Source organism: Dermacentor silvarum, chromosome 1 (genome assembly GCF_013339745.2).
Source record: "Dermacentor silvarum isolate Dsil-2018 chromosome 1, BIME_Dsil_1.4, whole genome shotgun sequence".
NCBI lineage: Eukaryota > Metazoa > Arthropoda > Arachnida > Ixodida > Ixodidae > Dermacentor > Dermacentor silvarum.
In genome coordinates, this window is record NC_051154.1 from 112,020,201 (window position 1) to 112,045,393 (window position 25,193).

At 45.9% G+C, this 25,193-nt stretch overlaps 1 protein-coding gene across 2 annotated transcripts in view; it reads right to left on the reverse strand.

The window, feature by feature from the left end:
* LOC119435106 (synaptotagmin-15) overlaps window positions 1-17,080 on the reverse strand; it is a 402,319-nt gene extending 385,239 nt beyond the window's left edge. For both annotated transcript variants that reach the window (XM_037702055.2, XM_049672531.1), the window contains exon 1: window positions 16,975-17,080. In XM_037702055.2, coding sequence (XP_037557983.1) covers window positions 16,975-17,059 — 85 coding nt within the window. In that variant the 5' untranslated portion in view covers window positions 17,060-17,080. The remainder of the gene's footprint in view (window positions 1-16,974) is intronic.
* Between the last annotated feature and the right edge of the window lie 8,113 nt (window positions 17,081-25,193).

Consider the following 25,193-nt stretch of genomic DNA (forward strand, 5'->3'; position numbering starts at 1 on the left):
CACCAAATGCCTCTCTTGCATCCGGAGGCAAGGGGGGAACTGGCGACTCAATCTCGCACGCGAAAGAAGGAAAGCGGAAAGGCAGCGCGGCAGGGAGGGGGGGGGGGGGGCACCTTCTACTCAGCCAATATGTGCGCTTGTACTTTGCCCGGTTGCGGCGGTCGCCCGCACCGTATCTTTACAGCGATCTTCACACGGCTCTGACCTTCGTATGCACTGTGCATTCGCCCCTCAGTTTCCGTTAAAGCGATAGACCGCACGAACCTTCGCTCTCTGTGGCGGCTGCGCTTGCTGCCAGCGCTTTGACAGAGGGTGTCGGCAGTCATCGAGTGTGATCTAATCACGTTTGCTTGTGCGCGCTGACACCACGCTTGTTAATTCAGTTAGTAAACGAATGTGTCCAAGTTTTTGCAGACGATAAAACTACTATCCCTACTGCGAATAACTCGCTACTAATTTGCTATCGCAATTGATGCTTCGCCTTTCGGGCGAAACTGCGACATTTTTTTCCGCCTAATGTCAACTAGAATATCGGCTATCTCCGTTTGTTCTCTGATCCACACCGCTCTCTTCCTATCTCTTAACGTTAGGCCTAACATTTTTCATTCCATCGCTCTTTGTACGGTCCTTAACTTGTTCTCGAGCTTCTTTGTTAATCTCCAAGTTTCTGCACCATATGTTAGCACCGGTAGAATGCAATGATTGTACACTTTTCTTTTCAACGACAGTGGTAAGCCCCTAGTCAGGATTTGGTAATATCTGCCGTATGCACTCCAACCACATTTTATTCTTCTGTAAATTTCCTTCTCATAATCAGGGTCCCCTGTGAGTAATTGACCTAGATAAACGCACTCCTTTACAGACTCTAGAGGCTGACTGGCGATCCTGAATTCTTGTTCCCTTGCCAGGCTATTGAACATTTTCTTTGTCTTCTGCATATTAATCTTCAACCCCACTCTTACATTTTCCCGGTTAAGGTCCTCAATCATTTGCTGTAATTCGTCCCCATTGTTGCTGAATAGGACAATGTCATCTGCAAACCGAGGGTTGCTGAGATATTCGCCGTTGATCCTCACTCCTAAGCCTTCCCTGTCTAGAGCTTGAATACATCTTCTAAGCATGCATTGAATAGCATTGGAGAGATTGTGTCTCCTTGCCTGACCCCTTTCTTGATACGTAACTTTCTACTTTTCTTGTGGAGAACCAAGGCTGCTGTTCAATCCTTGTAGATATTTGCCAAGATATTCATCTATGCCTCCTGTACTCCTTGATTACGCAATGTCTCTATGATTCAGTAGATTCAGTAGAGATACCAGCAGTCATAGAGGCATTGCGTAATCGACGAAGGTACCCAGAGTCAATGAAGGCTAGTAAGTGACAGTAATTAAGGCTTATTCTGAAATTTCTAATCACCAAACCAGACCATAAATATAAACAATACATAACGCAGAGCCACCTAGAAACTCCACAGTTTCCAACTTTAACGAACGGCCAGCGCCAGCCCGCGCCAATTTTCTTGAGAAAAATAGGATGTGTACGGTGCCAGTATATCAAGAACGAGAAGCCGAGTGAGAACAACGTAAGGGTAATGCGACCAATAATTAACCATCTTTACTTTGTTCAGAAGGCATTTTAATTGCAAAATTGGAATCACCCAATACTCAAAGCATACCATTTTGCTTGAAACTGTGAGCATTGTGTTAGTTTGGAAAAATAAGGGCTGAAAATCTGGTCGTGAATATCGGTTTCAGTTAAGTTCTCCACACTGCATTTTCCACAGTATACGGAAGCATATTAATAGAAAAGCAGTACTTTTCACTAAGGATTTTGAGTACTTTTAATGCAGTTTACGAGGGCAGGTCAATTACTGTTAAATATCCGCACTAATTCTCCCTAATGGGACTTGAAGTCACAAAGCATGCGGACGCTAAATACACGAAATATGCTTTATTGCACTTATTTCGGTCGCCACTGTCACACATTTCCCTCCGCAGCGCCACGTCGTTTAAATCACATGATCAAAAATTACATTGTTTGCCAGACTACTTCGCGGTAGCTGCGGCTAATTTTTCAAGCAGTTTGCGCTCTCAAATTACTTGAAAATAATGAGTCAGAAGAACATGGTTGCCGTCACGATTAGTCTGCAGCGTGAGAGGACGCACAAGGGAACGCGGAGCCCGCGTTTTCTTTAGTGCCTGTGTATCACCTATACATATGACCCTAGCCGCCTTTAATAAGTGTTTACTGCCACAGTTCGCTCAGCCTTTCGCTTAATATCTTTAAAACATAAAACCTTACACAAAATAACTACGCCTTCATTTGCCTCTGGATGGATGCTTCAAATGTGCGCTCTCGAAACATGCTCAACAGGTTGTGCGCTGTTTCCACGCGGTACGGATGAATAGTCATCCGCGAATTTCCTCCTAAAACACTCCTAATTAATTCCTAAGACAGTAGATTTTAAAGCTCTGAATTATAAAACATGTATGAATTATAAACTTGCCTGAAAGGATGTTTAACATTTTAAACACCTTTTCCTCTATCTGGGCGCCGTTAATGCAACATGTACTGGTTAGTCTGTGGCCCCTTTTCTTCACTTGGAACAAATATTTCTTGAAGGTTTTCAGTGGTTTTTCTCATGTTTTCCCAACACCGTCGCATGAGAACGCAAAAGAGAACTACAAAAGGGTGAGTGCTGCTGCCAAAAGCGTGCGATCGGCGAGATCTGCTGGACCGTTTGCGAGCATTAGTTTCTAGAAATAGAAATTTCTACAGAGAAGTTCTAAATGGCTAATAACGGACATCATGCAATCTTAGGTGGTACATCATATATGCTGTTATGTTATCTGCCGTTTCTTCTCATGACGGGGACAAAGTGAAAGCAAGGTTCGCGACCAAAATCTCGCAGCTCGTTTTTACATTTCAATATGATCATGCAGATCGAAATGCTTTACGTCAAATTATTTGTTAAATTCACGTCATTACAAACGTGGAACCGCTAAGCGCAGCTTGCGGTACAACCATCCTGTGAGGTATTATACAAATGGGCCGGCGTAAAATGAAGCTTAGCCATACCGCGCGATAAAGAGCTCTGTCTCTCTCGTCCCTGCTGTTGAAGTGACTATGCTCTCAGTCGGGAGCTGCGCAAAGCGCAGGCATGTCGGACAAGGAAAGCGTGACGTCAGCTTCATTTTACGCCACCCGTCTACGGTGCCGGTGCCGCGTGTACGGTGCCGCGTGCGTGATCAGCTAAGTTGTACGAATAACTTGAGGCCAGTTATTTCGGTGCACATGACCATTTTGAAGCGTAGAACCGCGGAAGTAGACTTCTTTATGACGATTCCCTTCAACTTTACAATATAAACATGTGCATGCCGTACAGTTCAGAACTAACAAGTTAATTAATATTATTTGTTAATTATTTATTACGCTGATTTGGTTTTTCTTGCAAATGATGTCCACCTCGGCAGATAACTAATTTGTTATGACGTAATTCACGTAAATTCTATAGGCTTTCTTTAAGTGTTTGCAGTAAAAAAGAAAACAGAACGCTATATGCGGCCGGCAGAAAGAGTTTACGATCCACCGTGAAGCAAAGGTTCATGTACTAATTATAATAACTGATTGCTGAGGCAACGAACGTTCGCGATTACGATCCTGAGCATGCGATAGCCAGTGGAGGCGAAAATGTTCCTCGATAGTGTGCAAAATATACGCAGAATATGCTTGCTATTCGCCACTGTGTACGCAGCCGGTGCCAACATGCAACTTCCGATGACAGGCACCATAACGTAAAGGCCAGGGGCTGCATTATCTCTGGCGGCTCCTATAGAGCACGACTTCCGCCAGGTATATGCCAAGCGCTCCATACATGTGCCTCCGCTTAGACCACCAAATACATGATGTCATGCGATGGCATAATGGCACACGTGGAGATATTACGTCGGGTTACACGCAATGCAATACAGATGCTTGGGCTAATGACAAGAAATTATGTGTGGCCCAACTCACTGAAAACAACTTGGAAATCCCAGTGTAGCGTAACTCGTACGCAGGAAACAGACTAGTATTTCTAGTGACCTGTAGCCACCCTACCGACATAACGTGCTTCTTCTACCAGTTCCGTGTTCTTCGCAAGCTACATTAAGAAATTATATGAGCTCTCTAATTAACACGCTGCTGTGGTGTGGCCCCATCATCATTAAATCAGCACTATTCACGTATAACTAACGTGTAAAACTCCCGGAGGCGGGCATTTGCATAATAATATCACCCACCTTATTGTAGTTCTCTTTTGCATTCTCATGCGACGGTGTTGGGAAAACATAAAAAAAAACATTGAAAACTTTCGAGAAATATTTGTTCCTAAGGAGAAAAAGGGGCCACAGACTAACCAGTACGTATTGCGTTAACGCCGTGGAGATTCGCAGAGGAAAATGTGTCTAAAGGTGTTTGCCTTTCTATGTTAAATGGCATATCATATAAGTTCATAATAAACGGAGAACAGGTCGTATCAAATGTGATATAAGAGGCACTAGAGGGTTAAATTGAGCAGGGCGACGTAAACATGATTACATCAAAAGTATCTGCAAAGTTGTTTAAAGGTGTTTGCCTTTCTATGCTAAATGGCATATCATACAAGTTCATAATAAACAGAGAACGGGTCGTATAAAAAGTGATATAAGAGGCACTGCAGGCTTGAATTGAGCAGGGCGACGTAAACATGATTACATCGAAAGTATCTGCAATTCCACGTCAGAGCTTGAGAGCACGTTCAGTTTTCTTTTCATTGCGGCGTTCGTGGCAAATTACCCCTTTGGGGCTTATTCCTACAAGAAAAATTTAATGGAGGGAGCGACAGAACGCTCTATATGGTCACGTGGTAGTTGACGGCGAAGAAGCAAACACCGTCAAACTATGAGATAAAAATTTGTCTTTAATAAGCGAACTTGCGCTTTAAAGAAAAAAAAAAGGGGGGGGGGGGGAGAAGAAGTACTTAAAGCACAACGACAGCGGCGCAGCCAGTCACCGGTCGTCGAAATCTGAACTCACGGGTCAAGCCCATCCGCTATTTAAACATGTATCACATTATACACCAGAATAATCGCTCGTGCTCGCTGACATTCGAGAATGTATACAACAGCATTCACGTCACGCGCACTATCTGATTAGACAAGATTTCGCTACAGAATCCGCGGCAACATTCAAAAATTTTCGGATACATTAAGCGCGTCTTGCTCTAGCGACAAATCAATAACAGTGACAATCCTGTGAGAGATGGTCACTGACAAAAAGCAAACCAATGTGCAGCCTCCCGCATTTTTAGCTATGTCGCGCGAACGTCCATCACGTGTCATTTTAGCGCCTTTAAGCGGCCATAATCAGCCAGACCGGCAGAAGTACTCTCAGGTGCACTAAGCGCGCTCCTGTGCAAGAGTCGTCTAATGCGATGTTCCCTTCAGGACGACGTACGACCATATTATAATGTTCACGCGCGATATAGCTAAAAAAGCGGGACGCTGTACATACCTGTGATAATATCGAGAAGCAGATATTTCTACCGACTTGTGTCTAACCGCCTTCAAGCTGTAATCTGCGTGAGAGAGGCAACGGGGCTCGTAAAGACAGTTTAGGGTGAGCGCGCGAAAAAGTAAACTAAATAGACAGAGATAGAAAAGAAAAAATATGGAGGCAAAGCAAAGGTGGATGTGGTATTTGCAAGTGAGTCGACGTGAAAACTTAAATTTAGCCAACATGACGGGGTTGGAGATTGTGAAAACAGCAAGCGTTCCGAACATATAAGCAAACAAACTCCAAAGTGTAACGTAGCCTAGAAAGAGAAGGCATGGTACTTAAAGTGATGCTTATATAGGATTAGTGGTGTCTATCAAATTATCATTAATAACTTCTCACGTTCACGAGTTCGAACAGCTGAGTATACTACTGATGAAAGATTTGCAACTGTATACAGTTCACGACGATCACTTCGATGAATAGAATAAGAGGCCTGGGGCCGAATTTACAAAGGTTTCCTTTCGTAAGTGCGTTTTTTCTATTGGTCAGCCGCCTCAGCTAAAAATATGTCAAATGTCACGACAGGCTGGAATTTTTTTTTCTGACGAACAATTTTAGCGTAAGTACTTTTTGTAAATATGGGCCCTCTTCTACAATCTTATTCTTTTCAGTAAAGAAGACACTTCTTCTATTTTATTACGTACGCATAATATGTCATACAAAAACATACGGTCTCATAAGTATTTTGCAGCACGCTTCTGTAAATTATGAACCTGTATTCGCTGCTCATGCTCTTCTTCAAATGTGGCGCAGGTGCCTAATAATCTTGCCCGACCTTCCAGTGTTCCCACATCTTTTCATCAAAGACGCCGACAAAGCCACGGAACTGCTTCCTTCGGCAAAAACCGAGCGGCGCGCACGCCACTCGTCGACTTGGAAAAGTCATCGCTGATGGTACAGATACGAGGTGCGCCTTTGAAGGTGAAATGAGTGCGCCTAACGGAGGCGCAATTACTGCAGTACCGACGAACACGGTTAGAAATGGGAAGCGGTGCCGCGGCGGCGTTTGTCTTTTCAGGGTGCAGACGCAAAGTGAAAGCAAAATTTATATGACGTGGCACGCATAAAAATTGAGAAGTTATATGATTTGGTGAAACGGTTTGGCGCGCTATAAAAGAGAGAGAAAATTGCCAAACGTGAAAGGCGCGTATGTGCTAACAAGTAGAGAACAGAAGAATATCGCACGTCGAATGGTTGAATTTCTATAGCCATAATGGGCCGACATTTCCTTCTGTAAGAACATTCATTCACTTATTCAGCTCAATGATGACTTCAGGCTAAACTTGACAACCTGAGTTTTTTTATCGTTTTTTTTTATGTGCACCTACATTTAAGTAGACGAGCGCCATTTCATTCCGCCGCCATCCTAATGCGGCCCCTGGAGCTGGCAATGCAACCCGCGAACTCGAACTCAGCAGCAGAGAGCCATACCCGCCGAGTCATAGCGGCACGTCGAGTAAAACTGGCGCTGCACAGGTTCGGATGATATCAGTCATAACGGCAATTCCATGAGCTGACTCATGCCATTCAGTGTAATTGCAGGTACAGTACAACGAGAATACATTTAGCGTGCAGCTTTCGCATACCGGTAGACCGGACATGTATATGACTAACACCGCGTGAGGCAGAAGACGATTTGAGGTATCTATACTATAATGTTCCACCTTCCGCGTAAACTAAAACGCAAACAGCAGAGAAAAAAAAACCGATCACAACGCCTGTTGAGTGTAATTACTATGTACACTGCGACGTGGAATCGCACTGTAGACGATTTTAAGCGCGGTGCAGCCATGTATTTCCGCTTCGTAGCTTGAATTAAGGCGTTGTTACAAACGCAAGTGAACCTGAAAAGGTAACAATGAATTGTAGGCCGTTTTCTGCTTCTTCCAGTTTCATTTCATGCTGCCACGAGCACATCATTGTGCAGGGCTCCGGAAGCCTGGCCGAATAACGCACGCTGCTTGTAGTCAAAAATGTCGTTCCCAACGACCGAGAGCTTTCTTCAGACTTTTGACGATCGTTGTCTCAGAAGTGCTCCTTAATGCTTACTGCATGTAAAATGTTCGATTTTCTTTCTCACTTCATCAGCTCTACGTCCGGGCCCATTTCATGAAAGCGTCTGTGCTCGCCTCCCATAGCCCAGAAACGATTGAGGAAACTCGTACTGGACAGGCCCTTGAGGTGCACTCGTCGTGCAGGGGTATGGATTGGGCAGCTCCGTCGTGGCCTTACCGGATCGATTGCGCGTACACAGCTTGGCAGTTCGCGTTTGCCTCGACCTTTGAGCGACGTTTCATAACAGCGCCGTCGCTCTTCGTCTCAGTTGGACGATATACTAGATTCCGGCTTTGCTGCGTGAAGTAGCGCTTCCCTCGCCAGTCGCTGCTCCGCCGAATCAGCGGCCACTGACTTTCCGGAGTCACTGGTTACGCAACAAAAAGGCGGCGACAATATCTCACCCTTGGCTGCTGCCTGCCCTGCCAAAGTGCAGTGTAGATAGAGCCGAGAAACAACTGTTGCCTCAGGGCTACACATCGGGCCTAACTGGATTGCGAGAGGTGTTGCGCACCCGTCAGAGGGTACAAAACCTTGCCAGCTCAACGATTGGCGAGCAACGATGATGGCATTACGCCAACGACAAACGACTGAGCGCGGAAGGCAGTTCTCGTCACTTATTTTTTTCTGCAAGCAATACTGAATGTTTTACATAGAAAGACACTGTATGACCCAGTAGAGATTTCAACAATGCCTTTAGTGGTGTTTTCCTTCTTCTTTGTTTCATTCTTTTTTTTTTTGTCCCCACCACCTACAATTTATTCACGCGGCCCCAACAAAGCACGACGTACTGTTAACGTTTTAATCACGCGTTTCGCGCACTATAGTAGAGCCGGAGCCGCATTTATACCCTGGCCGAGAAATGTGAGACGCCATTGCGCATTCCTACACACGTTCTCCAAAACTGATCCAAGGTTTTGTTGCGTTAGTCAGTTCCCAATTGAAAGAATCTATAATAAGTTAAAATAATATTCAGGAAAGTATACACAGATCTAACACGCATGTTGGAATTAATTTGCGACAGAACAATTGCAGCTTTAAAAACTGCGGTATAGAAGAGGTTACAACAGTAGACCTAAAGCACAACTTTACACAATACTGTGCGTGGTGTGACAGCGCACATTCAGCGACACTTACACAATGCGCATCCCACACAACCGTTGCAGCCCGTGTGAGTACGTTCCGAGTGCGTCACTGCCCCCAGGAACTGTCCGGGCGAGTTCACCGCTTTTTGCTGGGCTGTTTTCGGTGGCCGCGGGTCTAGCCATTTGGCAAATGACAAAGGCTCCTCTTTCTGCACGTCGGCAGGTGTTTTGCGCATTCGCAGTTCTGGCTGAGCGAAGCAAGACGTATAAACACCACTCTAAATGACCCAGCTGGGCCACTCGCTGTGTCCACGAACGGTGTGGTGCAGCATCGCCTTTGTCGCCGCGCTTTATGAAATCTGACAGTAAGGCAGCAATACTGCGCGGCTGTCAATCATATTATATTCTAATTTTCACCTGATAAGGAGGATTCACTCTTCTTTCCTTAACAGCTGCTTCGAGTAGTGACGCGGCAGGTTATGTCCAGTATAACAATGATTCATGTATAGATCCTGGCGAACAGGCAGCGCCCCGTGACACGTGAGCTGGGCCTTTCACTCCAATTCTGGCTGTTGCTGCGCATGCGTGTTCATGTTTTTTTTTTTCGTCCTTCATTGTAGCTCTAACCTTTTGTAAGTGCGTGATTCCCGCGTCGATTCCCTCGAGCATGCCAATCTTTAAAAATGAATACTAATGAGCGCCGCACAGTAGCCGCCTGTACGAGGTCGCAATGAACCAAGTGAACGTGTAGTATACCGAGAACAAAATACGTGTTCTAGACTTATGAAAATCTGATTCCCGCGTAGAGATTCACTTTTACCGCACTTTGTTCAGAGGCACGTCAAGTTGGATAACAAGACTTCGAAGGTTTCATCTAACGCTGCATCTCCTTCAGCTTCAAGCCTTTTTCCTGTTGCCGTATCTTTTAAAAATCAACATTACATACAGAGCTCTCCAGTTTCAACCCAACAGTACAGAACTCGCGATTCCCTTTCAGGGCTACAGTACCACGGCCTGCAATTCTGCATGTTAGGTTACAAAACAAAACAAACGTTAACATCGTGCCTCTATCACATACGAATTTCGCCTATGGATAAAATGTACTAGAAAGATCTTGTAAAACAAATACATCTGTTTAGTCTACTGAACGATAGACCTTAGCTGCTGCTGCTCTGTAAAGAAAAAGCACAGGGGAGTAATTACGAACGCAATTAGTGGCAAAAGCCTATTTCGCGTGTTTCGCTCTGTTGTTTTTGTCGTTGTTGATGTTGCTTTTATAGCGCGCGATAACGCACTTTCAGGTGCAATGGTCGCAGGCGTAGACGGCACCACGTGATCATGCCGTCTAAAGCAGAGCACTCGACCGCACAATAGAAGAGAGAAGGTGAGAGGGGCGCTTTTCATTCCCAGAGAAGCGACAGAAGAGCACCAGGTCTATCCTATGTCGGTTGCCGAGAAGTACAAAGTTAAGGTGGAAAGAATAACCGACGTGGCTGTGCGTGTCTAATTTTTGGCGACGCAGTCATGGCGTGGCTTTTCTCACCACGCGCACTGAGCCATGTTATTCTAGCCAATCTGCACGCGCTTTAGAGGTTTTTAATGCCACATAACCATCACTTCTAATTTCCCTAATGTAACGAGGAGTCCTCCATCACACCCGAAGCGGTTAAGAAGCACGAATTCCCTACGCGGTGCCCTTGGCGTGCGTTTTGAGTGGACCACGTTGAAATATGATGTAATAAATTATTTCATTCTATATTGAGGCTTTGAGGCTCATACTGTAGTTAATGGATTGACAGCGATTAGTTATGGAAAAACGAGACAAAATTATAGTACACCGTTACGCCTTCTCATACGTTATAGACATTTTGGGTTACAATTACAAATGCGAACACCCAACGAAAGCTAACGGCTAAAGTGATTACGTACAAGCATTATTGATTTTAATTCACTTTTCGCAGGTTCTGATAGAAAATGCTATAGCCCAAGCATAAAACAGTATACTGCGGCGTCGACTTAACACACAGAGAGCCAGGCAAGACCAATGCTATTTTGGAGGTACAGATTTTGTATGAATAATTCCTTTGCAAACAAAATATTCTACCTCAAATGAGAATAGCCAATAACTGTTGTTCAAGTGTTTCACATTCGGTCGAGCGAATTCTCCATAGAAAACGAGAAACATATTTCAATGCCTGTGCTAATGCTAATATTGCGTCACTACAGCTTCTAGAAGGCTCATCGTCACGAAAAGCCCATGCAAATCAAACTGTATTGTTATACCGATTAAGCTCGTTATTAAACAATTTGTTTTAATAAACTGCGAGCATATAAGAACAAAAACAGCGCGCCCATCAGTTCTTTTTTTCGCCCGCTCTTACGAGGTCGCCATTCTTAATCGTTTCTTATGGTGGCCAATGTGCAGCTTCGTAAACTCCGCCTTTTCTCTCGCGCTTGAGTACCGAACAGCGTACAGAGCGCACTACTGTTTCAGTACGTAATATAACACCGCAGATGAGATGGTACACCGTGACTCAAGCATTATTTGCGTCTTCGAAAACGGACAGCGTGTTTGAAGGTTGCTACCAACGACCTATAGAACTGCGGCCGCTCGTAGCAGCGGAAGCGCTTCTTCGCCACAGTCGCCGGCACTAACCTGCAGCCCAGTCCTTCGCGATAAGTTTGCCAATGAAACAGATTTTTTTTTCAAATGATGCGAATTTAAACCGGTTACAGACGTGGCAAACAATTCGGAAATATATTTTTTTACAAACTGAGGCTGACTAAGCCAGGTATGGTCATCGAAGTCGCCAACGACTGCTCCAAACAAACTAAAAAAAAAAAAAAGGATAGATAGTATAGTAATTTTCTCTGGACAACTTAGACATGACGGCGCTGAACAGGCTGCCACGCGACCTCTGTAGTTGTGTTCGCTATTTCCGCATTAGCTACACAAGTGCAGCAGCTGAAATCCAAGTCAGACATGTGCGCCCCAAATACGAAGCCCCGCACCGTTCCGCACTCTCTTTCATTGCCACTCAACGTGATGCTGTGCCCTTGGTTCCTCTTGCAGGTCATCATACGACCGTCAGGCTTCTGAAGCAGTAGCAGCAGCGGCAGTGCAGCTCGCCCACCGTCGCGCGCAGGCGCCTAATCCGCGCAGGTGGCGCTCACAATACCAGCCTCGAGTCCCTGCCTCCTCATTAGGCTGTTTTTGTTCAAAGCGCGAAGCGCCAGGAGAGAAAGAACGGGCTTTAGTGCTGGGTCGCTGAGCATGCTTCCCGCATCGAGGCACATCTCCCAAACTTCCAGCGTCGAGTGTGACGGGCTGTCACGCGACCGCTGCCCTGAAGGTCAAAATATTGCTTAAAGAGGTTCTGAAACGCTCCTGTCCGCCTTTTCCTGCAGCATTTGAGCACTTTGTAATATTTCGTAGATTATGACGTGCTCGATTATTTTCACTTGCGCCCAGAAAGGCGGACACCATTGTACGTCAGTTACTTCGGACGGGAGGTGAGAGCACGTATTCTATGGCGTACGTGGGCAAAAAAAAAAAAAAAAAATAGCAAATGCGCAGCATATCGCGAATGACCGGACGAGCATTGCGGTTGGCCTGGGTCGCCCTTGGATCAACCGGCGCACTTCCAATGACCAAAGGAGAAAGAAAGCCTCACAGGCAGAGAAAACTGCGGCGCCAGCGTAAAGTGTTTCAAAGCCCTGTTAAGGCAGGCGAACAGCAAATAATCGGCACGGATTGAGAAGTCTCGCGGAATTCGTTTCTTTTTGCAAAGATGCACAATAATATGGGAGGCTGTCGAAGGACGCCGAACGCGCAACGCGACCTACAAGAAACTGTCTACAGCGTAGTGTGGCTACGCTACACACAGTTTCACCTTATGGCAATAACCATTTGTCTACTCCTATATCTGCTTGTCCAGCCACTCTTTCACACCATTCTTTCGTATTTTACACGATGATCACTTCAAGGTTGGTACATTCCCATTCATCCACTAAACTGTAATGATCGTTTCTTTTCCGGAAGCAATCCATATCCTTTAGCCACAGGCTTCAACAACGTGCTGCTCATGTTCCTGTTGCGTTGTTGGCGTCAACGCCTACCGCATTTAGGCGCCTCGTTTTTACGGTAAGATATTATTTACGCTGCTTCTAAACAGACCTTATTTTGTGATTCTGCGCTTTGAGAGCCTTGCTGTGGTCTCACAGACGATTCACGCAGCGGACGAAGCGCGAAACGCCTGTGAAACTCCGCGAGAGGCTTGTGTGCGTGTCAAACAATCTGCTTAGGGGTCCGTGATTTACGTAACAGCGCTTGCACTACTTGCGACGATTATAAAACTTACTCAGAGCAGCTTCCGTTTGAAGTACAGAATGTGTAATCTGTTGCTCATCTGCTGGATAACATCATAAGCCTTTTATGAAACGCGGTCAGCATCGTTTGGAGAAAACATGTTTATCTCAGTGCACATGGTGCACGTGCCTACTGCGATTGCGCGAATGTCAATTTTGTATGACGCATTCCGCGCTTGCTAAAACGTTGCTGCGGTTGGAAAAGCGCGAACGTGCGCGACTAAGACGTGGGCCCCACAAACCATATCCCTGTGGTTTGTCTCGCTGCTCAAAAGCACTGCTACGGCCATGAACGTCCCCACACGCTACCCGCCGCGGTGGCTTAGCGGCTGTGGTGCTGCGCTGCTAAGCACCAGGTCGCGGGATCAAACCCCGGCCGTGGTGGCCGCATTTAGATGGGGGCGAAGTGCAAAAGCGCCCGTATCCCGTGCATTGTGGGAACGTTAAAGATCCCCTGGTGGTCAAAATTATATTTGGAGTCCCCCACTACGGCGTGCCTCATAATCAAATCGTGGTTTTGGCACGCAAAACCACACAATTCAATTCAGTCATGAACGTACGCCAACTTTCTGGCTGCTTCGTTTTGTCCACGAACTAGGACCACGCAACACGCGTTTTTCTTTAACTCCGATCTAAAGCTTAACTGATATGTATCTGGGTAGCAGCAAAACGTCCAGGAAATGAGCGTAGTATTACGTGGACAGTAAATCAATCACTTTGAATTAAGGAATGTGATTAAAATGCATCGCTGCATGTTCAAGGGCACATTTTCATAGTGTTACTCGTCACCTAAAATAAAAAGAACACGATTAAAGACATTTTGTCGTGGCCATAATTTCACCTCGCTACAGCAAGTATTTCTATTCTTGCTGTAGCACAATTCGTATGTTTCAGAATGTACCTGAAGTAGCGAATTGTGACATTGTTTGCTTGTTTCTTTCTTTCTTTGTTTAGCTCCTATGGACCTGGAGGCTGGATGCAGCAGACTCTTGCACGTTTTAACATACCGAGGGGCACCTTCAAGCTTCGTCAAGTGATAGTGTTGAAGTAGACGAACAAGACAATCTCAAAACTGCGGAACAAGACGCACAAGATGTCAGAAAATGTTCAAGCTCCTTATTACTACCTCCTGTACAGTGTCCGATGCGTAACAAAAAAATATTCTTGGTTAAAATCATTGCCTAGTATTGTGTCCACCTCAGGAAAGCAGCACAACAACTGTCACAGCAAAACAACCTGTGATATAATTCTTTTTTTTCCTATACTGCATGAGCTAATTTAGCCTTGCTTGAATAAGTGCATTGAACAGCTTGGCGCGCGTCCAGTAAATGTTCACGAGTTTAATACATTTGTGAATACGGCATACTGAATATAACAACTCCAGAAAAATTTACATTGGCAGAGACAGGTAAAGTACTTGCCTATACGTTAGCGTTCAAGGTGAACCCACAAGTGAGTGATTTACTATCGAAACAATTCTAACAAATTTTCAAGGTTCCTTTCTTTTCTCCGCTGCTTCATACGGTATGTATATCAGCTAACAGCAACACTATTTGACCTCTGTCTTATTGGAATTCGATAGGACGGTAAACAAATGCGAATTGAGATGACTACTCCCGTTATAGTACAATAGCATGAAAACGTAGAGACCACGGCCGTTTTTTGACAGTTCCAGTAGCTAATAAAATTACTTACAACGTAACGACTGGCAATAGACGAATTTCTTCAAGAGCTTGTCTTAAGTAAAAGCGCTTCGTGAATTTTCGGTGATGGCCCAGAGGCCGTCCATTCTCTAACCGTTCTTACGCACTCATTCCTCACTGGAATCACCGAGTCGCCTATGCACGACCGTTAGACGCGTAAGCACTTCCTTTGTCTCAGCCGCTGCTTCGCTATTCAACTGCATTCTCCTCCTCCAACTGCGTTGAGACATTTGGTCAATAGGGGTTGTATTCTGACTAATATAAGCATACAAGTCTAGTAAAAATCACGGCTTCAGCTTGAGTGCTTTCGCGCAACTGGCGTCCGTCTCTCAGCCGTAACCCAGCAGAAGTTAAGGTAGCGACGGGACCGTTAACATCACCAAAATACTAGCTAACGCGCTGTTGACATTGGCTCGACTTCACTACCATCCATAACAAGTCACTTGTAGCATTCTCGGAGGCTGAAATGGTTATCTTGTCGATGTAGTTCTCACGTAAGGGCAAACGGCAGCGCAACCATTCGTAGAAGTGAAAATCCTGAAAGCATGGCGTCGCTTTTAATCGGCTATGAAAGGTTTTAGAGCGCTGGTAAAATGCTTGTCAACAAGCTCATGGATATGCGCGGCATGTTCTCTTGCTTCTTACATCTACTTTTTCTTCTCATCTAATTCTCCAAGGTCAGAAGAGACAGGCCGATGCAAGATATCCAGCTGCAGTGGTGTCCCACACGTGACATAAAGCAAATTAAATGTAGGCCTATGGTTCACATTTGACGAGAGCTGCCTGTACAAATTCCAAATGAAGCCATAGGTGGCTTGAGATGAAGGCCACTTCCAATTTCCTGTTTGGGGTATTCCCTCTATTTCTGAAAAAAATTTCCGCAAAATATTTCTTTCTTTTTCTTTATTATGCTATTTATTGATGTGTTTTGCACATTTAGATAGAAAATAAACATTTTTTCGGGGTATTTATATGTCTCGTCCTTAAAGGGTTAAATTCCACTCCAGCTGTGCTTTGGTACGCCTTTTCCTTCTTGCCCGCTACTTCTTAGATACGAAAAGCTCGGTGATTTGGGCCGAAGCGGCTACACCACTCGACACATGACGCATATTTTTCAGTAAGTGACAGAAACGTGTCTACATGGCGACCTTTGGACGTTTCCTCGTCATTACTACAATGCTCGTTTCCTCTTCAGGACGACGTTTCTCGTTTAGAAAGAATTTTTTCAACTCGATGATGCACCCGCCACCAGTACATGCACTGTTATAGCTCCTGTCAGTTTCATTCCCGACTCTACGAGTGTACAAAGTGAATACGCCACCATAATCGTTTGTCAGTGTAAATATACAATCTGCTGCCTCGTGAGTGACGAAGAAGACGCACTGCACCGACTGTGATGAATAAAATCTACCAAACCTGAAATAAAATGGCATGTAGAAAACACAGACACAAGTATTTCCTCGCTGTCATATGTTGGACAAGACGGCTACAGCACAACCTGCCTCATTTCAGTTTTCAGTTTAATAGCCGCAGTTGCACTTTAACATTATATCCCTGGACTCAAGCGGCTGTTTCGCGTGCGAGTTATCTATATGCAGATAGCGCAATCAAAACGGGAAGCAGATGGTGTTTCTTTTCTATTTCTTTTTTTCCCTCTTTCTATCCAGTCACTCTATAATTTCATTCACTGTTACCGCGCTTCTCGGTGGCACTTCACACTTCCCGCTAAAGGTTGAACAAAGCAGTCTGAGTCGACTGCATCGTGTTTGAACGAAGCGATACCGCCCATAAATACAAGGGCAAAGACACACAAGACGACAATTACGTTGTGTCTCTTTGCCTTTGTGACTTTATCCCGCACGTTTACTTCCATCAAAAACCGCTCGCTTCACCCGCCTAAAGGTGCAGACTATTGACCCATAGGTATAAGAGCCCGAAGCCTACAACTTAGTCAGCGAGGAACATCACTTGGAATTCGACCACCACATGTGCTTTAACGTGCACTAAAATATCAGCGCAAAGTTGCTTTCTTTATCTCGTTTCTTGTTCCGTCTCTATGAGCATAAAGAACACCAGTGTAGCCCGTATGGTGTCACACTTGTCTATAAAGTTGGCACGAACTTTGGCGCACAGTTGACGACTGTCACAGTGCGCTGGAAAAGAGCGCGAGCCGTTGGGCGCGCACTCACCGTGGTCGCCGCTGGCCGAGACCTGGACGGCTGGTGCGCGCTCGACCTGGGACGGCGAAGAGGGGGCACGCTGTAGCTCGTCCATGGCGCAGCCGCCAACTCTTCTACAGCGACGGCCCAGACTGCCTGCGGCCGCCGGCGGAGCGCGCGCAGCCGACGACCGACGGCAGCGCCGCGGGGTTCCCGCCCGGGGAAGCCGCGAGCGCCGGCCTCCGGCGCCGCCGCCGCGAACGTGTGCTTGCCCGCGCATTTCGCGTGCACGACCCCCACGCGCCCCTACAGTTTGCTTTGTCGTATGGTGCTGTACGTTACTTTAAGGCTCTGTCGTTCACTTTAACGCTCGGTCGTGTGGTGTTGTGCTAAACAGCCGGCCCTACACCGTCGAACTCGGCCTTAACTCGGGCATCGAAAATGCGCTTCGTGTGTTCGCAAGCATTAAAGCGTTTGAGAAATAGCGCACGCTAACCACCATCCGTACTAAGGAAAACAAGCAGAGTTCGCGTTCTGCGCTTGCGCAGTGTCGATGATTTATGCGGGCTTGTAGACTTGTCACCGCAACTTCTTCTCGCGGGCAACTCTACGTCGTCCCATTTCGTCATTTCTTAACGCAAAGAATCCGGCATCTCTGGGCAGCATACTCGGACGATATGATTTCTTTCGCCCACTGCCATGACTTAGCGCTGCTCGTTTTCGACGTTCCCTTCACTGAAATCTTCTCCTCTTGCTTAAGTTCCTCTGTCACACATGGTTTTTGAATAGGCACGCACAAAAGTACTAACTCTACGTAGCGTAACCTTCAATGTTCAGCATGACAGTAGCCGACACAGACTATAGCCCAAAGCATGGAAGCCACATTGATATGGAGAAGACATGAAGCGAGCAGATCAGAAAGGCGCGCTGTAGAAAATGGTGCCACTATAAGAGGTGTAAAGCATGTAGGCAGTGGTCTCGCAGAATGTATCCAGAGGCTGATGTAGACACATTTCGGAATGCCAACCTTTTTTTTTAAAAAAGAAAAAAACGACGGAGCCAGGTTTGTTGTCCCGACAGCGTAAAATGTTTGAACGGTGGAGCTGTCTTTCTGAGGATGCCATACGGATTTCCTTTGTCGTTACGTTTTACTTTCGGGTGCATACAAACTTTCGCTTTTTTCAAACTTGCACCACCTCATGGATTTCTGCGAAATATACTACCTGTTTTCAGGAACACCTTTGTAGCAGAAGATGTACCCGTTGCTCAGCCCTGCATATGGCTCAAACGGTATCCGAACCTCGCTGTAAGCCTTTGATATACTACATCGTCGGGCAGTTCTTCCAACAGCCTCTGTCGAGCATGGCTTGCGACTTCGCCTGCCAACCGGACTCTCCCGTCTCGAAACAACTTTACTGTGTCGCATGTGGTTGAGCGTCGCATTTACTAATGCGTATTCATTCATTGGACGTTAACAAAGAAGCTCGCGAACAAGTTAAGGACCGCGTAAAAAGCTATGGAATCGAAAGTGTCAGGCGTAGCGTTAAGAAAGAGAGAGAGGGATATAAGGAAGGCAGGGATGTTAAAGAGACAATAAGAGAGCGGTGTGGATCAGAGAGAAAACGGGGATAGCCGATATTCTTGTTGACATTAAGAGAGAAATATGGAGATGGGCATGCCATGTAATGCGTAGGGCAGATAACCGGCGGACCATTAGAATTATAGACTGGGTGCCAAGGAAACAGAAGCGCAGTCATGGATGGCAGAAAATTAGATCGGGTGATGAAATTAAGAAATTTGCAGGGGCAAGTTGGAATCAGCTAGCGCATGACAGGGGTAATATTGGAGATCGCTGGGAGACGCCTTCGTCCTGCAGTGGACTTAGAATATGATGATGATGATGATGATGATGATGATGATGATGATGATTCATTCCTAATAGGAATGTCCAACCGTGTAGCATGCAATTTTCGCGGGTGTGACGAGACGATAGAGAACGTGCTGCGACTCTGCCCATCTATTGACGCTCAACGATTTGCTCTGCGAGCTAGACTCAGCCGCTTAGATGAGACCACTTTAGCAGGAAAATATCTTAGGACCTTGGCCTGAGCCTTCTTGCATGCACAACGCCACAAAAGCTCTATTACACTGCTTGAAGGCGACTGGACTGTTCAAATACTCGTGAGTGTTAGCGAGCATTCCTCAGCGAGTGTGTTCACAATAACTGCCTCTTTACCTTCTTATCACTCCTTTTTCTTATCTGTTCTTCCCCGTTTTCCCCTTCCCAAAGTGTCGGGTAGGCAACCGCGCACGTCCTTGGTTAACCTCCTTGCCTTTCCCTCATCGTTTCTTTAATTCTCTCTGGGAAATAGCCTGATTATGTTCGCATTATCGGGTTATACTGTGAAAGTGCCAGGTTGGGATTCCAATGGTGTCCTCTCTGAATCCAGAGGCTCTTAACAGCCCGTTCCGCTGCTGCTGATGTGACTCTCACCCTCTTCAAGAACTGCGCAACCGCGAGGGACTGGGAGTCAAGTGCTAATCCTGAAATTCATGTGGGAGCTAGTGACCATTTACTTGCACAGAGTGGCCTGGCCCTGATATTGGCCGCGAGATTGGGCTAAAGATGGCAGCACCGTCGCCGCGTTAGTGTAGATCGGCGGTCGGCAATATACACGGCGGTGCTTCGCGGCGAGCGACTTGGGCCGACTTTTTGGTAATGAAACGTGCTGATTGTACTGAGCTGATGATATATTGCCCTCCAGTGCTGCATTTTTGCACAAAACGCACTAACATTCATACTATACGTGAAAAGAGCACTAAACGCAGTTTGGGTTCCTGTACATCTATGGTACTTTTTGTTCGTTTTCGGTTTGCGTTTACCTTATTCTGTGGCGCTGCTGTTGTGAAACTCACCTTTCTGCTATTCTTGAATTGGTTATAAAAATGCCGGTCTTACTGTACAGTAACGTTAAAGCAGCTAGTTACTGTGACTACTTCACCGCTTGTCAGCATACATAACTGCATTTTACTTGTTTTCGATTCTTTGTCAAAAACAAGATAGTTAAGTTAAATAAGGTCCGCCACTATGAGTGACAGCGCAGTGGGGAATCGCCATGTTACTTCACACACGCTCCTATTTTTTTTTTTTTTCGCTGTAACAGTAACAAAGTAGCATTTTCGCACGATAGTGTTTTTGAATAATTACGTGCATGAGAATGGTGCGAATAATTTTTAAATACTTTAAGAGCCAAGCTTATTTTGTTCTTTTCTTTATTTATGAAAATAGTATGTCCGCTACTTTCCGTCATGCTAACAACACCCCGCTAAAGAGCATTATATTTTCCGTCATTTATTTTTATTCTTATACTTATGTATTGATAAATTAATTTATTTTAAATTTCTGTGATAATACCATCTGGTTCGTGGACTATCTCCCTCAGTGGGTTGTGCCAAGTGTTGAGGCACCGTCATCATGATCGTCATTAGCCGCCAGCAACTTAGCTTTATGACGTCATGTGTCTAGCGACTGCAACGTTACACGCGCTCCCCTTGTAATACTCTATTTACGCTTCCCTTTTCTATCAGATAATCTAAGTACCAATGCGCGAAAATTCACTTACGTGGCAAAATGATTTCTGTGCAGTGGGACATCCTCATAAGAAAAGGGCACCTCATGAACAGCTAAGGATGGTCACGTAACCACAACAGTCATGCCATTATACACCTAAGATCAATTGTATCCTCCGACGATACGAGCGCTTAATATTGTCTTTCGTACAGCTGAGTGATCTCACGCCACCTCATTCTTGTTTCGTGGTATCACGAGCATTGCCGAATGATCAACACATCACTACAGGGAATCACTGAAGCGCTGCGTTCATGTATCGCAGCGACCACTCTGTTTGCTTAAAACGACACCAAGTGTTTTTGAGGAATGCTTGAACCCCAATGCAGCAATAAAATTTGAAAGACTGTGACGAACGGAGGGCGCGACGATAACACATCACGCGCTCGGCACGTGCAGTCACTGATTTTATTGCAGCGCAAAGACTACAGCGCAAAGCGAAATGAGTCTCTACAGCATCAAAAAAAATGCATACTACCATATACGACTGCCCAATTCACGGCTATATACAAAACTTTAATGAAATGTATCCTTCCGTCATTCATACTTATACTCGTTACCTAGGATTGCAGTATGGATTCATACGTCTATACACTATTAGTTAGCATGGGTTTGTATATACTTTTATGCAACAGTGTGATTTACTGTTTTCACTGGAATTTACAATATTTTCTTGAACGACAGTCGGGAACTGAATGCTATGAGTTTCCCAAATTCTTTTCTTTTTTTTGCATTTCTTTTGCACTGATCATTGTGTTTTGTGCATATACCACTGTTCCCCTGCTCAGGTGTCGCATCAGACTGGTTGTATTAAAAATAAAATAGAATAAGAATAAATTGCAGGCTTTCGTTGTCTTGTTTAATTCCTCCGAAGGCATTGCTGTGTCTCTCCGCGTGCACGCTAGCAACAGGCTATTGGATGCTCGTAACGGAAATTTGTGCGCCATGGTCACTATGCACGTAATAACAAGATTTAAGCTTGCGACCTCTGTTTTAGCGGCGAACGGTACTTGAGGGGTGTGTGTGGTCCGAAACCCGAAGTGACGTGCAGTAAAACTGATTCTGTGCTATCTGGTGGTGTTCTGTTTCATTATTTTTTTACGTGCAGTAAATGAGAGTCGTCAAACACAAATAGGCTGCTTTTACGACAGTACGTGAGCGCAAGCCTTACGTAATATTCTCACGGTGCAGAAAGCCGAGGGTACAGGGCGGCCCACTACGAGTGCCGCAGTGCTGAAACCATGGCTCGACTACTTTTGTTATGCGCCACATCTTATAGTCGTTGAACAACGGTATGTTCCAAATAAAACATCGCTCTCATGAATTTTAAATATCAATTATTGTGATTTCTGCTCACACACTGGCATCTGAGGATTTCCACGTCCTGTGCTCGCCGGAAAACATCTGCTCGTAAACCCACCGCGACAGCTTAGTAGTTATGGCGCTGGGCTGCGCTGTCCCGGACGTGGTGACCGCATTTCAATGGGGGCGAAATGCAAAAACGCCCGCGTACTTAGATTTATATTCTAAAGGGTTTATTAGAGATCGGAGCAGCGCAGCGTCGACAGTCAAACGAGCCACAGCTTTCAAGCACGAGCGCCGTTGCGAGCCAAAGCGCTGGACCCACTAGCGCCTGGGCAGACTAGAGCTGGACCCACTAGCGTCTCTCTTCGCTACAATTACCCCGGGAGTGATAAGGGAGGCGTCCGGCGACCTAACAGCTCGTCAGGATGACAGCATCGTCGTATGGCTTGAGCCGGTCGACGTGGACAATGTCTCGTCCACGACGGCGCTGGTCCGAAGACGGTTGAACTGGTTCGATAACAAAATTCAGGGGAGATGCGCGTTCGACGACACGGTAAGGGCCTTCATACTTCGGTAGTAGTTTCGATGAGAGGCCAGGGGCGGTGAACGGGACAGAGAGCCACACAAGCGCGCCAGGAAGGAAGGTGACCGCGGAAGTAGAGTCGCCGCGAGTGCTCTTCTGGCGCTCTTGGTCGTTGGAAGTAAAGGCACGTGCGAGGTGACGGCATCCTTCAGCATGCCGTGCTGTGGCAGAAATAGGTGAGCCCTCGGATGCATCCGGCCTGTAAGGTAAAATTGTGTCGATGGTATGCGACGGGTGCCGACCGTATAGTAAGAAAAAGGGCGAAAAGCCAGTGGTGCTCTGAGTAGCGGTGTTGTACGCGTAGGTGACGAAGGGCAGAATGGCGTCCCAGTTCGTGTGGTCGGAGGCGACGTACATTGAAAGCATGTCGCCGAGCGTGCGGTTGAAGCGTTCTGTGAGGCCATTGGTTTGGGGGTGGTACGCCATAGTTGTGCAATGAATAACGTGGTACTCTTTAAGAATGGCTTCAACCACTTCCGACAGGAAGACACGTCCGCAATCACTGAGCAATTCCTGGGGTGGACCATGCCGCAGGATGAATCGGCGAAGCAGGAATGAGGCATCATCGTGCGCTGTAGCTGCTCAACGTCGGTGTCATCTGCGCCTGTGAAGATAGCAGGGTCCCTGTGGCGAGGCACACTAGAGCAAGGTGCCGGTGCAGGGGGAGGCACTTGTTGGGAGGCTTCTTCAGGCATGGTCGAAGGTATATATATGGTGCGGGATCGAAGTTCCAGGTTGCAGGTTTTGAGGGCGCAGCACCTCCACCAATTGTAAAGGGTTTATTAGAGATCGGAGCAGCGCAGCGTCGACAGTCAAACGAGCCACAGCTTTCAAGCACGAGCGCCGTTGCGAGCCAAAGCGCTGGACCCACTATAGCGTCTGGGCAGACTAGAGCTGGACCCACCAGCGTCTCTCTTCGCTACAATATGTACATGAAGGAACACCAGGTGGTCAAAATTATTCCGGCGTTTCCCCCTACACGGCGTGCCTCACAATTAGGTTGTGGTTTTGACACGTAAATCCCCAGACCTTAATTTGTTTAAATTTTATGAAAATTGTAATTTCACCAATAAGGCGAAGTAGGGACGCGATAGCTGGCGTAATATTATGCGCAGTAAGTCTTCCCAGTGTTTCGTGCGGCATCGGCTGGAGTAAACATTCGCAGATGCGCGTGAGCAATCTCATTTCGAGAAGAAGAAAGGCGTTGCTGTGTCCCGCCGCTACCACGCTAGCAACAAGGTAGCGGTTGCTCGCAACAAAAATTTGTGCGCCACAGTCACCACGCACGTAATAACAAGATTTAAACTTGCGACCTCCGTTTTAACGGCGCTGGTTTATCGATAAGCAGAACCAGCAGCCGGCCTGGCTGCTGGTTTTTCAATGATCAAAATCTTCGCAAGCATTTCTTTAGTCATTATGACGCGTAAATAACTATAATGTGCCTTTGTTTAAAAATACTTATGGAGTTTTACGTGCCAAAACCACGATCTGATCATGAGGTACTCCGGAATATTTCTACCACCTGGGGTTCTTTAACGTGCACCTAAATCTAAGTACACGGGTGTTTTCGCATTTCGCCCCCATCGAAATGCAGCCGCCGTGGCCGGGATTCGATCCCACGACCTCGTGCTTAGCAGCCCAACACCATAGCCACTAAGCAACCACGGCGGGTTAATGTGCCTTTGTAGCGATATAAAGACAGCGAGAAGTATTGGTGTGGTGGCTACAGTGCGGGAAAGTTCTGAGCGTTTTAAGGACTTAAGCTTTTGTATATGTTCGCATGTGCCGCGATTTGCAACCTCTTCCTCATTAGGAAGCTGTGGTACGTGCTGCAGGTAATACACAACGCATGTGTTAACATATAAACATTACATCGAGTTAACACGTCTTTTTAGGCTTGTTTGCCAGGGACGGTACGGCCTGTCGCATCTACATCTGAGGTAGCTAGTCAATCGCGTAATGTTTTTTTTTTTTTTTTTTCAGAACGTTACTGATCCAAGGTACGCGTATTAGTGCTAGGTAGAAAACAAATACTCTAGAAAGAGGAAGTAGGGTGGAACAGAGTGGGTGCTAAACTGGCTAAACTTGAACTGTTTATTCGTAGAGCAAAGTCAAAAGAATTCAACAAATGCGTATGCGTGCAGCAGTCACGTTAAAGGTTACACCAATGTGTCAAAAGAAGCAGTAACGCGTTGGCATGAGAATTGTTAGAGGTTTTTTATATTAAGAAAAGAGGTACGAAGTGCATCAGCGACACTTCTGTTTATCTTTTTGTGAACGAGTTACGACTGTTTAACACATTTATCTGACCTTTAACGTGACTGCTGCACGCATGCGCATTTGTTGTATTCTTTCTACTTCGCTCTACGAATAAGCAGTTGAAGTTTAGAGCTCACTCTGTTCCTTCTTAGCCTCTCCTTCTTAAGTGTTTGTTCCCACGTCAAGCTATTATGCATCCTTTAGTTTTCGACCCACTATCACAGCATCATATTTTACCGTCACTGCACCATTTATAGGAACTGCGTGTCAAGTGAGGTTAGGTAGATTTCTGTCAAATTTTGTAGTACGTGTGATTGGAGTGTATGCAAGGTCACAATTTTGGGTATATGATAGCGGTGGACATTTTGTGTCGTATTTTTTTCAGGCCCCTTTTCTCGCTCAAAAACATCTCTGGTGGGCCTCGCAAAAACTGTACAAAAGAAAGTGGCCGAACCCATTTTGTGATGACTATCG